The sequence below is a fragment of the Chiloscyllium plagiosum genome, unplaced genomic scaffold (assembly GCF_037043375.1).
Source record: "Chiloscyllium plagiosum isolate Xiang-an unplaced genomic scaffold, Cpla_swu_hap1 HiC_scaffold_33, whole genome shotgun sequence".
In the NCBI taxonomy this organism is placed as follows: domain Eukaryota; kingdom Metazoa; phylum Chordata; class Chondrichthyes; order Orectolobiformes; family Hemiscylliidae; genus Chiloscyllium; species Chiloscyllium plagiosum.
The window spans coordinates 9,034,139-9,051,108 of record NW_028270171.1 but is presented as its reverse complement, the minus strand read 5'-3'; the positions used below and the strand labels follow the sequence as shown (position 1 = coordinate 9,051,108).

The 16,970-nt window shown below is 45.6% G+C and overlaps 1 protein-coding gene across 3 annotated transcripts in view; it reads right to left on the bottom strand.

Annotated features, from left to right (window-relative positions):
- Positions 1-14,047, bottom strand: part of dicp1.2 (diverse immunoglobulin domain-containing protein 1.2) — a 40,658-nt gene extending 26,611 nt beyond the window's left edge. For 2 of the 3 annotated variants that reach the window (XM_043679628.2, XM_043679632.2), the window contains exons 1-2: positions 13,917-14,047; positions 2,463-2,579 (exon numbers count right to left, since the gene is read on the bottom strand). In XM_043679628.2, the coding sequence (XP_043535563.2) occupies positions 2,463-2,531 (69 nt within the window). In that variant the 5' untranslated portion in view covers positions 2,532-2,579; positions 13,917-14,047. Of the gene's footprint in view, positions 1-2,462; positions 2,580-2,678; positions 2,972-13,916 lie in introns of those variants that run through there. The other variant, XM_043679629.2, reaches the window with a different exon arrangement.
- Positions 14,048-16,970: the final 2,923 nt, after the last annotated feature.

The following is a 16,970-nucleotide window of genomic DNA, read 5'->3' as shown; positions in this document are numbered from 1 at the left end:
TTCGTGAATCAGATGGGATTTTAAAATAACAATTAACTGTTTTATTAATTGAATTTAAATTCCATCAGGTGCTGTGGGGGGATTTAAACCAGTGTCACTTCAGCAGTAGCCCACCTCTCTGGATCACAGCAGCTCAGTGGTTAGTACTGCTGCCTCCTAGAGCTAGGGACCTGGATTCAATTCCACCCTCGGGAGACTGAGTGTGCGTATTCTCCCCATGTCTGTATGGGTTTCCTCCCACAGTCTGAAGATATGCAGGTTAGGGCGAATTGGCCATGCTAAATCGCTCAGTGTTCGGGGGCATTAGTCAGGGGTAAATATAGAGTAGGGGGTCGGTGTGAACTTGTTGGGCCAAATGGCCTGCTCCCACACTGTCGGGATTCTATTCTATGACAAACTTACATCCGTAAATCTATTGGTGAAATGTCCTGATTCCAAATATGAGCACTAAAAGCCTTCCTTCTCTACCTTGGCATATTTACACTGCATGAGCCAAAATCGTGGATGCACACACTATTGGGCTTCCAAGGAGCCTCAGGTGAGCATGCAACATGCAAGATACTTTGAATGAAGGTCAGAGCTCCACTGGGAGGCAGAATTTTCACCTGCCTGCACTTTCCACACCCTCGTCATTTAATTCTCACCTGTGTGAAGGTCTTGTGGCACATTGGGTGGCATCTGAGCTGGTAACTCCAGGTTGGACTCCCATGCCAGGACTTGATTTTAAGGGGAGGCAATGTGGTATTATCGTTATTTTATTAATCCAGAAACTCAGCTGACGTTCTGGGAACATGGGTTCTAATCCCAGCACGGTAGATGGTAGAATAGGAGTTCAGTTTGAAAAAACAAAATCTGGATTTAAGAGTCTAATAATGACCGTGAATCCATTGTTGATCATTAGAAAATACCCACTTGGTTCATACTAATGTCCTTCAGGTAAGGAACTCTGCTTGGTCTGGCCTTACATGTAACTCCAGACCCATAGCAACATGGTTGACACTCAACTGCCCGAATAAAGCTAGCTACTAAACAAGCTGCCATTTAAGGATAGCTAGGAATGGGTTATAAATGCTGGCCAGCTTGTGACACTCACTTCCCATGAGGTAATCTTCAAATAATGTCAAAAGAAAGCGGAGTTCATAGTGTGGCCGAACAGGTTAACTATCAATTTGTGAACCCTTCCAACACACACTGACAGCAGGCAGCAAGAGCAGGGAGGATTCAAAAGGCCACAAAACATTGGAGCAGAATTAGGCCATTCAGCCCATCACATCTGCTCCACCATTCGATCACGGCTGTTAAGTTTCTCAACCCCATTCTCCGGCCTTCTCCCCGTAAACCTCGGAATCTCCCAGATTCCTTGAGATTGCAACCTCAGTCACTATCCATAGATGACTAAGATGAAAGCTGATGTGACTATAGTCTCGGAAGACCATAGGCACCTGGTGGAGGTTTAACCAGAGGGTCACCATCCCTCAGACAAGGGGAGAGGTTGAGAAAGTGGGACTGACACATGACTTCAGCCAGTATACAGGAATTGAACCCTTGCTGCTGGAGTCAGTCGCTTTGTGGACCAGCTGTCCAAGCAACTGAACTAGCCAACAACATGCTGCGAGTGTTCCAGTAACTCACAAACCTGGTCCCTCTTAGTCATGGAGTCATACAGCACAGAAACAGACCCTTCGGTCCAACTTGTCCATGCCAGCCAGATAGGCTAAATTAATCTTGTCCCATTTGCCAGCATTTTGCCCACATCTCTTCAAATCCTTCTTATTCATATGTCCATCTGGGTGCCTTTTAAATGTTGTAATTGTACCAGCCTCCACCACTTCTCTTGGCAGCTCATTCCATACATGCACCACCTTTTTGTGAGGAAATCTTCCCCCAAGGTCCCTTTTAAATCTTCCCCTCTCACCTTAAACCTATACTCTACCCCAGGGAAAAGACCTTGGCTATTCACCCTATCTATGCCGTTCATGGGTTTCTAAACTTCTAGAACATCACCCCTCAGCCTCAGATGCTCCAGACAAAACAGCCTCAACCTATTCAGCCTCTCCCTATGGCTCAAACCCTCCAACCCCAGCAACATCCTTGTAAATCTTTTCTGACTGCAGACAAAAATCGGATCAAAAGAAAAATAAATATCAGAGCTGCGGTTTAAGACTCTCCCCTCAGAGCTTGCACAGGTACGATGGGCCAAATGGACCACCTCCCAAGTTTCTACAAAATCCAGAAAAGAAAAAAAATCAGAAGAATTGAACAATTAGGAACTCAGCTAACCCCAGCACCACCAGAACTGTCACCTCACATCCTCAGAGTCAAGATCAGACGTCACACGACACCAGGCTATAGTCCAAATCCCAAGCTTTCGGAGTGCTACTGCTTCGTCACATGACATCTGGGACAGAAGAGGGTCTTAGCTGTGAAACAAAAGTCAAGAAGAGAATAGAGTCGGTACTCACACTCAAATCCTTCACTGCCCCTTGTCGCTCCTTTAATGAGTTCTTCAGACATACATGATAAAATTTCATCTCAACATCTCCACACTTTGCATTCCACCATTAAAGACTTTTCATCTCCTTACAAAAATACAAGAGAACATAAAGTTAAACATTTTAGTACACAGTTCTCAGCCCATCACTGCAAGGAAACAAATCAATTGGCAAGATTTTTCATACATTTCCCTGGAGAAGGGCAATTCACCCACTACTCTGGCACCTGGTGCCATCTGTTTGTATCCTTGATCCTGCTCAGTCGCTGAACTGGGGTCTCACGATGGACTCTCATTCAGTTTGTTGAGGGAGATGCAAAGAGAAATAAATCCAAGAATTTTTAAACAAAAACGCGCTAAAATGCGCCATACCAGGGATAGTGAAAAGAAATGCCGGAGAAAGGGCTTTTGTGTTTATTCAAAGACAACATGTTCAGCTGTTTCATTCAACCTCCTGTTACAGCGGGGAATGTAATTAAAACCAAATCCTTTTTTAAAAAATGGTGTCAAAGCTTTGAAATAATCCATCAGTCGAGTTAGATTTAAATCTTGGAAAGTCAGAAGTGGCCAGCAAGTTGGTAACGAGTAAATCCCAGATTTCCCGTTTTTCTGAATTAGAAGCTCGAATCTTTATTGGAAGTCTGTCAAATTAGAGACAACGAAGGAACTGACGTGAGGGGGAACAGGGGGAGGATTTTCCAACCCAACACGGGCTGCCGTTTTGAGGCTGCTGGAAGTTGGGCACGTTCAATCATGGCTGCTTTCCAGGGCTTTTGTCAACAACAAATTGTCGCTACTTTAGAGTCCACATCTGTGTATCAGGCCGAGGGACCTGCTCCATCCATTAACCCTTTGCATTGCTTCCTTTCAACATCTTGGGACACAGGAAATGAAGCAGAGGTGGTGACGATTTAGTGGTATTATGATTAGACTGTTAATCCAGATAATGTCCTGGGTTCAAACCCGACTGTGGCTGATGGTGGAATCCGAATTCAAAAACAAAACTGCAATTCAGAGTCTAAATAAGAACAGTGAATGCATCGACGATTGTTGGAAAAACCCATCTGGTTCCCTAATGTCTTTTAAGGAAGGAAACAGTCCTCCTTATCCAGCCTGGCCTACATGTTACTCCAGACCCACAGCAATGTGGTTGACGCTTAACTGCCCTCTGGGCAATTAGGGATGGGCAATAAATGCTGACCTGGCCAGCAACACCCACATCTGGGGAATGAATTAAAGAAAAGGTTTGAGCTATAGGGAGAGGCTCAATAGGTTGGGGCTGTTTTCCCTGGACCAGAGGCTGAGGGGTGACCTTATAGAGGTTTAGAAAATCATGAGGGGCATGGAAAGGATAAATAGGCAAGGTCTTTTCCCTGGTGTGGGGAAGTCCAGAACTAGAGGGCATAGGTTTAAGGTGAGAGGGGAAAGATATAAAAGGGCCTAAGGGGCAACTTTTTCACACAGAGGGTGGTGCGTGGATGGAATGAGATGCCAGAAGAAGTGGTGGTGGCTGGTACAATTATAATAACATTTAAAAGGCATCGGGATGGGTACATGAATAGGAAGGGTTTAGACGGACGTGGGCCAAGTGCTGGCAAATGGGATTAGGTTAGGTTAGGATATCTGGTCTGCATGGATGTGTTGGACCGAAAACTCGGTTTCCCTGCCATATATCTCTATGACTCAGATTCTTAAATCATCTGAGTCCCAATGCAACTGCTTTAGAGTCCAAGATTTTATTGCTTGAACAAAAGCCCTTTGGCCCATCATCTCTGTGCTGGAAACCAAGCATCAACACACTATTCCAATCCCACTTTCCTGCACTTGGCCCAAAGCCAAGGCAATGGCTTTTCAAGCACCCAGTTTATCTTTAAGAAAACACAATTGACATAAAAGGAGAAGGGGCTTTCAATGTTAACACCAACGAACCCCCAGCCCAACCCTAACCTCAGGTTTCTTCCTTTCAACCAATGGCGAAGGGAATCCCTTTAACTTTTAAGGAAGGGGAGGATGCATTTAAACTAGTCCTGGTGATTTTCGCCCAGACAAGGAAGGAAATGCGATGCAGAAGTTAGTTCACCAGCTGCTGTTGGTTTCAGTTGTAAAGCATCAATCACATCGTTAGCAAATGTACACAGCTCACTCACTCTGACTCTCTGGGAACAATTAACGGCCCTTTGTTCAAGTGAAAAACAAATGAAATCTCTTGGCACATTTGACAGAAGAAAATGAATCATAGATTTTATCATCTATATCATAACAGAGAGTGCACCACCCATGCATTTCATAGTATGGGATGTTCTGAAAGATGCAATGTAGCATGGATTTTATTTTCCCAAAAACCTCTCTCATCAAAAGACATTTTTCTTGTCACCCCCCCCCCCTTGGATTTTCAGGAAACGTGAAGGACCCCCTCTCACTATGGACCCAATGCGTTTAACAAATGAGACTTCCTCCAGCAAATAATTGCATTGATTCCGGTGAGAATCGCCAATCTGGCCTGGCTAAAATAAGGAGAGACACCATCCAGTCAATAGCGGGTTGGATCTCAGGCCAAGTTTCAGTGGGCCCCACATAAATCCGACAACCGTTTCCTTTGATGTTACGAGATCACTTTCCCTACAATGTAAACCCACCCTTTCATGGTGGTCCAACACAAGGGCGGGTCAAGCAGATTGGGCAAGGCTGTGGGGGAGTGGTAATGTCAAAGCCGAGGCTAATGTTAAAAATCACCCAACACCAGGTTATAGTCCAACTGGTTTATTTGGAAGCACTAGTTTTTGGAGCACCGCTCCTTCATCAGGTGGTTGTGGAGTACAAGATCGTACGACACAATTTATAGCAAACGTTTACAGTGTGATGTAACTGAAATTATCTATTGAAAAAGACCTGGATTGTTTGTGAAGTCTGTCATCTTTTAGAATGGGCATGTTGGTTTCATTTCTTTCTTATGTCAATCTCAGAACTTGCTTAAAGTTACATTCTCAACGTAATGTTCTGAGATTCAGATTCACGGTTGCTCACAGAATAGGAATTCAATAAAGGTCCTAAAATAAAAACCGTAGCAGCCCATTGGGTACAGACACCTGTTTGAGAGAGATCCAAATTGGTGGGTTTTCTCCAAAGGTCACCACACCTCAGGCCAGGATTGAGGGTGAAGAGGCAGAACCTTCAATGGTAACTTGGCAGGAGCAGGAATTGAACCTGCACTGTTGGCACATCACTAGCCAGCCATCCAGACAACTGAGCTAACCAACCACATATGTTCACTTAATGTATTTTAGGGAGGAAAGCTGCCATCCTTACCAAGTCTGGTTTACATGTGACTCCAGGCCCACAGCAACGTGGTTGACTTTGAACTGCCCTCTGCAATGCCCAGCAAGATACTCTTCAAGGGCAATTCGAGATGGGTGGCAAACGCTGGCTTTGCCAGTGATGCCTCTATCCCACAACAAATATTAAACATAAATATCAATACGGCATAGAAAAGAAGCCAGAGGGTAAATTCCATTCAGCTATTTAACCCCCTATAGCCCTCCAATCCATATCCCCAATGTGACGTGCAAATTTCCATTTGAAATCCTTCTGTGGTCTCTACATCGACCAGTCTCATCCAGGTCACATTAGATTCCCTACAGTGTGGAAACAGGCCCTTCAGCCCAACCAGTCCACACCGACCCTCCGAAGAGTAACCCATCCAGACCCATTTCCCTCTGACTAATGCACCTAACACTATGGGCAATTTAGCATGACTTGACCTGCACATCTTTGGACTGTGGGAGGTAACCAGATTACCCGGAGGAAACCCACGCAGACACAGGGAGAACGTGCAAACTCCACACAGACACAGTCACCTGAGGCTGGAATTGAACCTGGGACCCTGGTGCCGTGAGGCAGCAGTGCTAACCACTGCGCCAACGAGTTGAAGCTTCACTGAAGATCTTTGGGCCATTTACTGGGAAGAATTCACACCTTTTTTAAGATTTCCCATTTGCCTCAGCTGGGCCTTTACAGAGGCAAACAATAGCCCCAGATGCTCTTCCCCATTTGTGGAGAGACCCCCCCCGCCATGGCACGATAGGCTAATCAAACCCATGGGGCCATTCACATTCAATTAGATCACAGTAAATCTTAACGCAGCTCCATATATGGCTTATCAAAAGGAAACTAACATAGTTGTCAATTATGCCTCCAACACCTACAGTGTGGAAACAGGCCCTTCAGCCCAACCAGTCCACTTCGGCCTTTTGCAGAGTGGGTTCTAAGCATCCACTGCCCAGCAAGTGTGGAAAACAAAATGCCTCCCTCTTTCTTAAAATCGGCCAGGTTTATAACGTTTAGAATATGTCGGTTTTTCTCCTTCAGAGAAAACAATTTCAAAACAAATTGCACTAAAGATGTCAAGGAATATGGAACAGTGTGGGAAATGATGGACATACAGCAACTATGAATGACTTTGTTATAAACTTGAGAGACTGAGTGGTCTACTCCTGCTCTTATTTTCAGTCGTCCAGGAAGTAAGGGTGGCATGGTGGATCAGTGGTTAGCACTGCTGCCTCACTGAGCCAGGGTCCTAGGTTTGATCCCACCCTCAGGTGACAGATTGTGTTGAATTTTGTTCCCCCATTTCTGCGTGGGTTTCCTCCCATAGTCCAAAATCATGCCGGTTAGGTGGATTGACCATGCTAAATTGCCCATAGTGTCCAGCGATGTGCAGGCTAGGTGGGATTGCCATAGGAAATGCAGGGTTACAGAGACAGGGAAGGGGTGTAGGTCTGGGTGGGATGCTCAATCAGAGGATTGGTGGGAACTTGACGGGCCGAATGCATTGAATTGAATTCATTGTCATGTGTACCGAGGCACAGGGAAAAGCATTGTCTTGTGAGCAATACAGAAAGATCACAATAGCAAATTAATAGGTAAACAGTGGCAAAAAGACAGGTAAGGGCAAATGTTAACAGTTTGAGAGTCCATTCAGTATTCTAACAACAGTAGGACAGAAACTGCTGCGAAACCGGCTGGTCCGTGGGCTCAGGCTTCTGTACCTTCTCCCCTATAGTAGAAAAACATTGCTAGGGTGGGATGGATCTTTGAGATGGTCTGCTTCCACACTGTAGGGATTCCAAGTACTCAAGATCTCATCCTTCAGAAATGGACTTGCTTTTCTTTTGAACCTTTCACAGTCACAGGAATGTTTCAAAAGTACTGCACCACCACCAGAGTATTTGAAGTCCAGAGCCTACATAATTTAGGAAATGCACCAGCAAATCTGTCACAGGCTCCCACAAACAACACGTGGTTCTTGAGATCCCAACAACTTCTTCAAACTTTCTGCTTTTTTCCTAAAATGCAAGAAATGTGTCACCTGTCCAAGATGGCAAACAGGGCCTCGACTTATAGAATCCTGCCCAAAAGACAGCACCACAGACAGGGTGGCACTCCAGCGGTTCTGCCCTGAAGTGTCAGCCTGGATGCTGTGCCCGAGCCGACGGATTGGGATTTGAAGCCACAACTTTCCAACTCAGAGATGAGAGAGCTAACCCCAAAACATGATATGCTCAAGACAAAACGGAGAGTCAGATGTACAGCATGGAGACAGATCTTCGGTCCAACTTGTCCATACCGACCAGATATCCCAAATTAACCTAATCCCATTTGCCAGCACTTGGTCTATATCCCTCTAAACCCTTCCTATTCATATCCCCATCCAGGTGCTTTTAAATGCTGTAATTGTACCAACCTCCATCACTTCCTCTGGCAGGTCATTCCATACACGTCTGCGTGAAAACATTGCCCATGGTCAGTTTTAAATCTTTCCCCTCTCACCATAAACCCGTACCCTCTAGTGTTGGACTCCCCGACCTTGCAACATGACCTCCCAACTCCAATACTCAATGCACTGACTAATAACAGCAAGCATACCCAAAGCCCTCTTCACCCTCCTACCTACCTGCGACTCCACTCTCAAGGAACTATAAACCTCCACTCCAAGGTCTCTTTGTTCAGCAGCACTCTGGTAAAAAAACTACATTACACTGTTGGCACAATATTACTGTGTGTGCAATGCGGCACTCTTTCAAATCTCAACAGGTCACACACATGTACGTCATCGACTACAGGAGATTCTCAGCAAACACCCTAATTATGCCTCACCTCCTCATCAGCAATAGCTACAATTACTTCCATCGTGTTCCTTCCTGTGGGTCAAACCATCCAAAGACTTGAACACAGCAGCAAATTTGCATTCACAATCCCACAGACAGCAATGTGATAATGATATTAGTTGGGGGATAAACAACTAATATCCCACAAGCATGATCGTTTTCATGGGATTTAAATTTATATTCAAGCAGGAGTCCTGGGATTCATGCCTCATCTGAAAGAGGACTTCTCCAAGATTGCTGGGACTTCCCGAGGGCTGCAGTGGGAGCTCCAATCGAGTGATTTTTTTTATTATTCAGAGTCTCTGGGGTGGGACACTCTTACTCCAAAGGTAAGAGCAACACCTAGCATGCCAGCAGCTCAAACATCAACACCTACTGCCAACTTTCTTCATTGAATTATTTTGGCAATGCATTGATACAATCACCACAGTACTTGCCTCTACACATCCTGAAGATGTACTTCAATCGCTATTTATGTAGTTGTACTTTGTGTGCTGCACATGCCATGCGAGCTCTCAGTGTTCTATACTACAGGCACATGCAGCCACAGCTGCAGCTGCAGATGCAAGGAACTAATGGGCAAGTCTGCACAGCGACCTTAAGGTTGTTGAGGGAGCAGTGATAGTGTCCCTACCTCTGAGCCATATGGACAGAGTCCAAGTCACCCTTGCTCCAAAGGTGTGGCATAACACAGCCAAACAGGTTCATTTAACTGCAGCAAGCATCTTTTTTAAAATATTGTTTTGCAGATTCTGGGCTTCTTTGGCAAAGCCAGGTTCCGTGCCTACCCCTCAAGGGAGCAGCGTTGAGCCGACATCTTGAATACAACAGGTGTGGGGGGGGGGGGGGAGAGGCTTATTTCAGAGGGCATTGCTGCCAGTCTGGAGTCACATGGAAGCTGGAACAGGTGAGGATGGCACATTTTCACTCCTCAAGGAATATTAACATGGTGGTTCAGTGGTTAACAGTGCTGCCTCACAGTGCCAGGGACCCAGGTTCAATTCCAGCCTTGGGTGACCCTCTGTGTGGAGTTTACGCATTCTCCCCCATGTCTGGGTGGGTTTCCTTTGGGTGCTCCTTGTTTCCTCCCACAATCCAAAGATGTGCAGGTTAGGTGAATTGACCGTGCCCATAGTGTTCAGGGGTGTGTAGGTTGGATGCATTAGTCAAGGGGAATGGGTCTGGGTGGGTTACCCTTCAGAGGGTCGGTGTGGACTTGTTGGGCTAAAAGGGCCTGTTTCCACACTGTAGGGATTCTAATTCTATTAAACTTGGTGGTTTCATAATAACTGTGACCGAAATGAGACTTTAAATTTCAGATTTATTCCATTTCAAATTCTCTCAGTAGCCAATGGGATTTGAACCTTTGTCTTTAGAGCACAAGTATCTCAATTACTAGCCTAGTACTATAACCACTAGCCTACCATATCCACACTTGACACCCTACTCAGGCTTGTCAGTGGTTGTAGGGCTTAGTCATGAATTCACTCAAATTACACACTGAAGAAATGACTAGCAGGGTGCACAGAGTGACCAGGAGCAGAGATTGGAGTGGATTCAGTCCAGTCCATAACTCAGGGAGACAGAAGATAACATTCACAACACAGTAGCCTTTACTGGAATACCCTCAGAGTTAGAAGATACAGATACACACCCTTTGGTCCAACCAATCCACGCCAAACATAATCCCAAATTAAAGTAGTCCCACCTGCCAGTGTCTGGCCCATATCCCTCCACACCACAGTGGCTTAGTGGTTAGCACTGATGCCTCACAGTGCCAGAGACCTGGGTTCAATTCCCAGGAGTTTGCACATTCTCTCAGTGTCTGCGTGGGTTTGGTCTGGTTTCCTCCCACAGTCCAAAGACCTGCAGGTCAGGTGAAGTGGCCATGTTAGATTGCCTGTAGTGTTAGGTGCATTAGTCAGGGGTGAATGTAGTGGAATGGGTCTGGATGGGTTGCTCTTCAGAGGGTCAATGTGGACTTGTTGGGCCGAAGGGCCAGTTTCCACACTGTATGGAATCTTATCTAAACTTTTCCTATTCTTGAACTTATCCATAATGTCTTTTAAACGTTGTAATTATACCCACATCCACCACTCCCTCAGGGAGTTCATTCCACACATGAACCACTCTGTGTTAAAAAAAACTTGCCCTCATGTCTTTTTTCAATGTCTCTCCTCTCACCTTGAAAGTGCACCCCTCGACCTGAAAATCCCCCGCCCTAGGTTAAAAGCAGTGACCATTACAAACTAGAAACCAACCAGCAAGGGGAAGCCAACTCAACGACAGCACTGAGCACACCAGAAAGAATCGGCAATGGGACAATAAAAAAAGCAAAATATCGCCGACACCGGAGATCTGAAATAAAAGCAAAAATTGCTGAAGAAACTCAGCAGGCCTGACATCTGTGCGAGGGAGACAGAGACAAAAACAACTAATGTTTCAAGTCTGATTTGACTGTGTTTTGGTGAGCAGTGACTGGATTGATTTCTGAATGAACAATGGTCTCTTGATGCTTGACTGTGTCACACATGACCCATCAGTCTCTGACGCATGGGGTGCTGGACCAGGAGCGATAACTATTGAAAATGGACTAAAAAAGGTAAATAACAACACACCTGGTAGATAGCCACTGTCCACAAAGGATGAGAGATTTCCCCTCCATCAGGGAGAGTTCTGTATAACACATGGGACTCTACTTTGGTCTCACTGCCAAAGGGAGGTTGCTGCTAAACTTGAAAGGGTGCAGAAAATATTTACAAGGATGTTGCCACTGTTGGAGGGTTTGAGCTGTCGGGAGAGGCTGAATAGACTGGGGCTGTTTTCTTCAGACCGCGGAGACTGAGGGGTGACCTTACAGAGGTTTATAAAATCATGACGGACATGGATAGGTTGAACAGCCAAGTCTTTTTCGCAGGGTAGGACAGTCCAAAACTAAAGGGCATAGGTTTAAGGGGAGAGAGGAAAGATTCAAAAAAGGGACCTAAGGGGTAACTTTTTTCACACAGAATATGGCATATGTATGGAATGAGCTGCCAGAGAAAGCGGGGGAGGTTGGTACAAGTATAATATTTAAAAAGCATCTGGATGGGTATATGAATAGGAAGGGTTTAGAGGGATATGGGCAAAGTGCTGGCAAATGGGACTGGACGAATTTAGGATCTCTGGCAGCATGGATGGGCTGGATCAAAAGGTCTGTTGCTGCATTGTACAGCTCCATGACTCTGCAAGTCTCCCCAAATCATCACGGCCGGTAACTGGGATTAAAGCTGCAACACTGCCACAGCTCAGTACCACACCTCAGCCATTCCCAAATTATCCAACACTCCCACACACACACACACCCCAAAACTAGAACACAAGAGGATAACGAATGAGACAGTGGAACAAGGAATTCCTGGCCATTATGTGATGAATAAAGGACAGAGGCACCATCTAAAACATTTCCCTTGCTAAATAAAAACAAAGGTGGCATGAAATCAGACAGCACGGAGCCTGCTAGGAGACAGCGAGGCCTGCTGGAGATCAGAGTCCAGAGTGTGTTGCTGGAAAAGCACAGCAGGTCAGGCAGCATCCAAGGAGCAGGAGAATCGACAGAAGTCCAGCACTGGGCCTTGCCTCTTATTGATTCCCATGTAAGTTCATCACAAATAGGAGCAGAATCAGGCCATTCGGCCCCTCGGGTCTGCTACTGCCATCGAGTCATAGAGATGTACAGCATGGAAACAGACTCTTCGGTCGAACCCGTCCACGCCGACCAGATATCCCAACCTTATCTAGTCCCAGAGCTGATATGCTCCTCATCATATCCCTTCAACCTATTGCCAATTTTTAAAAAAAATGTCTCTCTCCTCCATACATTTACTCACTGTCCCAGTATCCACCGCACTTTGAGATAGCAAATTCCATAGATTCACATCTCTCTGGGAGAAGTAATTTCTCTTCAACTCGCATTTAAATATGCTGCTACCCCAAAGGGGCAGAGAAGGTGGGAGAGCAACAAGAGACAGGGACACATTTTTTTTAAAAAAATGAAAGAAAAACAGATCACTGAAAAAAAAAAGGATCACTGGACCCGACAGAATCACCGGACCATTAACTCTGCTTTCTCTCCACAGATGCTGCCAGATCTGCTGAGCTCTTCCAACGAATTTCTGTCTTTAGAACAAAGAAGCAAAATTGCACATCAAACGCAGGGGTGTTACCACCAGTAAAGTCTGACAGCAAACCAGCTTTAAGGGTATTGGGTCCAGGCAACTAAAAATTGAGTCAAAGAGGGGTTTTGAAGATAAAAGGGGGGGGGGGGGGGGACGTGAAGAGAAACAACCCACCAAGTCTCCTTCGACAAACTCTACCTTAATTAAAAACAACAGCCACGTTAAAGCCATACACTGTGTGTGTGTGTGTGTGTGTGTGTGGACTCTGGTCGCTGTTCTTTCGTCACGGGTAGAAATCCTGGGAAGCGAGAGTACTCTCCTGCAGCCTGAGAGTTCAAACTGCATCACATGTGCCGCAGCGATGAGTTCTTAGAAGCAACAAAGACGGGCAATAAAACGCTGGCCCAGTTAGCAATCGCCACACACCCCGTGGAAACAGAGAAATTCCAGAGAGTGAAACAGTCAGTACAGGTGTGCCCAGACAATCAACCCCTTGTATCAAACCGGACTCACTCCACAACAAAGCTCAACCCCTCAGTGAAAGTTGATGCACTGTCTCTCTCGCCTCGTTCGAAGTGGGACAGGAATCTTAGTTTTAAAAAAAAAAGAGTAATCTCACAGAAGTGAGAAGCATACGGAAGAAATTACTACAGCTGCTGGAATATAGAGACAGGTCAAGGGGGTTGAGTCGAGCAGAAAATTCTTTCGGAGTTTCCGGGTGTAGCACACACTTGGTCAAGAGAGGTTAAAAGATCAATTTGCAATCGGAAATCCCCTTCCCTCCCAGTCACTCACAGGAATCAATAAGGATTATTCCCACTTTCAAAGGAGGGGGGGGGGGGGGAGTTATAACCTGTCACACACAATGCGTTTGGAAGTGATTATTCCTCAGGGAATAGTCGCTATTCTAAGTTTTCTTTTGAAGGCTATGAAAAAGGAAATTTAAAAAAAAAATGTTCAAACTCGCTGAGAGAACTTGATCATGTCAATTTCAACGCGATACAGGAAAACTTGATCATGTCAATTTCAGTCTTCTACAGAAACTGATAGAGGGGTTTTCAGGGTATAAAGTTTTTAAAAAGTCTGACGAAAGTCAAGTCTTACCTGAAGCCAAGTTGAGAAAAGTTACAAATTGTTCTGGTGCAGACTTACACTGTCCCCTGGACTGTGTCACAAGTGACAGGAGCTAACTCTACAGAGACCGCTCATCTTCCTTTTAAAAACGTGTGGGTTGCAGGGGAGGGAGCCGGGTCGGTGTGTGTGTGTTTCTTTTGGGCGGAGCACCCAGTGAGTGGCGGCTGATTAATCCACTGTCCGTCCACTCAGAGACTGAGAGGTGGGTGGGTTGGAAAAAAAAAGTTTGCGCGGTTCACTGTCCGGATGTCCTCGGAAAATGAGGTGGGAGGTGCGGTATTTCCTGCAGAATGCGAGAAAAAGTGGAGCGGGGAGGGGGGTTTAGTCATAAATTTGGAGGAGGGTACAGGGGAAAGTGTGTGGGAACCTGAAACCCAGAGAAGAAATGGAATCTGTGGTCATTTGACCAAGCTGCATGTTCATGGTTCGTTCCAATTTTGTCTCTGAATTTGCATCGAGCTGACTTCAACTGGAACTTTCCAAGGGGTTAGTTATAGAATAAAACAGTATGACAGACCCTTCGGTTCAAATAGTCCATGCTCACCATGTTTCCAAACTAAACAAGTCCCACCTTCCTGTGTATGGCCCATATCCCTCCAAACCTTTCCTGTTGGTGTACCTCTCCAAATTGCTTTTAATTGTTAAAAATTTAGCAACCCCAGGTTACAGCTCCAATAGGTTTAATTGGAAGCACTAGCTTTCAGAGCGCTGCTCCTTCATCACGTGGTTCATCAGACACACCCCCCACCTCCCTCCCCCCCATGAAGGAGCAGCGCTCCGAAAGCTAGTGCTTCCAATTAAACCTATTGGAGCTGTATTCTGGATTAGTGGTGCTGGAAGAGCACAGCAGTTCAGGCAGCATCCAAGGAGCTTCGAAATTCCTCGGATGCTGCCTGAACCGCTGTGCTCTTCCAGCACCACTAATCCAGAATCTGGTTTCCAGCATCTGCAGTCATTGTTTTTACCTATTGGAACTGTAACCTGGTGTCGTGTAACTTTATACACCGCAATCCAACACCGGCATCTCCAAATCATGACTACCATCGACACCCACTTTTAATTGTAACTGTACCTGCATCCACCACTGCCTCTGGAAGTTCATTCCACACCCAAACCTAAGACAAGAAATGAACTATTGCAATACCTTTAGTGCTGCGGGATTGGGACAATTACTTGGAACAGTACAGCACAGGAACAGGCCATCCGGCCCACCATGTCTATGCTGACCATGATGCCATTCCAAACTAATCCCATCTCCCTGCTCGTGGTCCCGATCCCTCTATTTCCTACCTGTTCATATGTTTTAATGATGTGAAGGTGTTGGACTGGGGTGGACAAAGTTAAAAATCACACAACGCCAGGTTATAGTCCAACAGGTTTATTTGGAAGCACTAGTTTTCATAGCACTGCTCCTTTGTCAGGTAGCTCATTTTTAAACGATATCTTAAATGTCACTATCACGTTGGCTCCTGGCAGCACGTTCCAGTCATCTGCATTAAAAACAAAAACCTCGCACATCTCCTTTAAACTTTTTCCCCTCACCTTAAACCAATGCCTGCAACCCCCACCCCCCAAGTATGTGACATTTTCACCCTGGGGAAAAAGACGCTCACTATTCATGCCACTATATACTTCCATCAGGCCTTTTTAAGGAAAAACCTGCATTTGGGTAGCACCCTTCATGGCCAGGGGGACTTTGCAACCAATTAAACACCTTTGAAGGGTGACTGTTATAGGAAGATTGGTCGGTTGGCTCAGTTGGTTGGATGGTTGGTGCGTGATGCCAACAGTGTGGGCTCAATTCCTGCACTGGTTGAGGTTAACACAAGGAACCCTCCATATCAACCTCTCCCTTTGTCTGAGGTGTGGTGACCCTCAGGTTAAACCACCAATAGTCATCTCTCCCTCCCGAACAAAAGAGCAAGTCTATTGTCTGGCAGGACTGTGGTGACTACTTTTACTGCAGAGAACACAGCAGCCAATTTGAAAAAAAAAGCAAAGTCTCACAAAACATCGAAGCGATAATGACCAGATAATCTATCCTTTTCAATTTCTTTCCAAACAGCCTGAGAGTGGCTGGACACTTGGAGTAATCAACGAGATGGAGATGGGTACTGGCGATGCTGGAGATTAGAGTCGTGCTGGAAAAGCACAGCAGGTCAGGCAGCATCTGAGAAGCAAGAAAATCAACGTTTCGAGCGAAAGCCACTCTAATCTTGACTTGGAGTAATCAGTTTAGATTAGATTTGATTCCCTACAGTGTGGAAACAGGCCCTTCGGCCCAACCAGTCCACACCGACCCTCTGAAGAGTAACCCACCCAGACCCATTTCTCTCTGACTAATGCACCTAACACTATGGGCAATTTAGCATGGCCAATTCACCTGACCTGCACATCCTTGGATTATGGGAGGAAACTGGAGCACCCGGAGGAAACTCATGTAGAGACAGGGAGAATGTGCAAGCTCCACACAGACAGTCTGCCTGAGGCTGGAATGGAACCTGGGACCCTAATGCTGTGAAGCAGTAGTGCTAACCACTGAGCCACCGTGCCACCCCTCTGAAGGAGGATCACGCAAGCTGAAATGTTGACTCTCACTTTCTCTCTAAAAATTCCGCCAGACCTGCTGAGCAATTTTTGATTGTGTGATGTTTGATTTAGGGATAAATACAGGGACGTAGGAGCAGGAGTAAGCCTCAAGTATGCTTCACAATTCACATCAGTCATGGCTGATCTTCTCAATACCATTTCCTGCGTAAATATTCTTCAATATTTAAAAACCTATCAAACTCTGTCTTCATGTACACAATTATTTATCTTTAAAATAAAGTCCCGGAAGCGTTTATCCCACTTTTGAGGGAAGATGGGACCTTGAATCTAACATCTCTTCTGAGAGACAGCAAAAGGTGAGGGGGGGGGGTTCAAAAGTAAGGGGCATTTTTTTTTAAGATGAGAGAAAAAAGACTTATAAGGGAGCTGAAGGCCAATTGTTTTTATACTGTGGGTGGGTCGTGTGCGGAATGA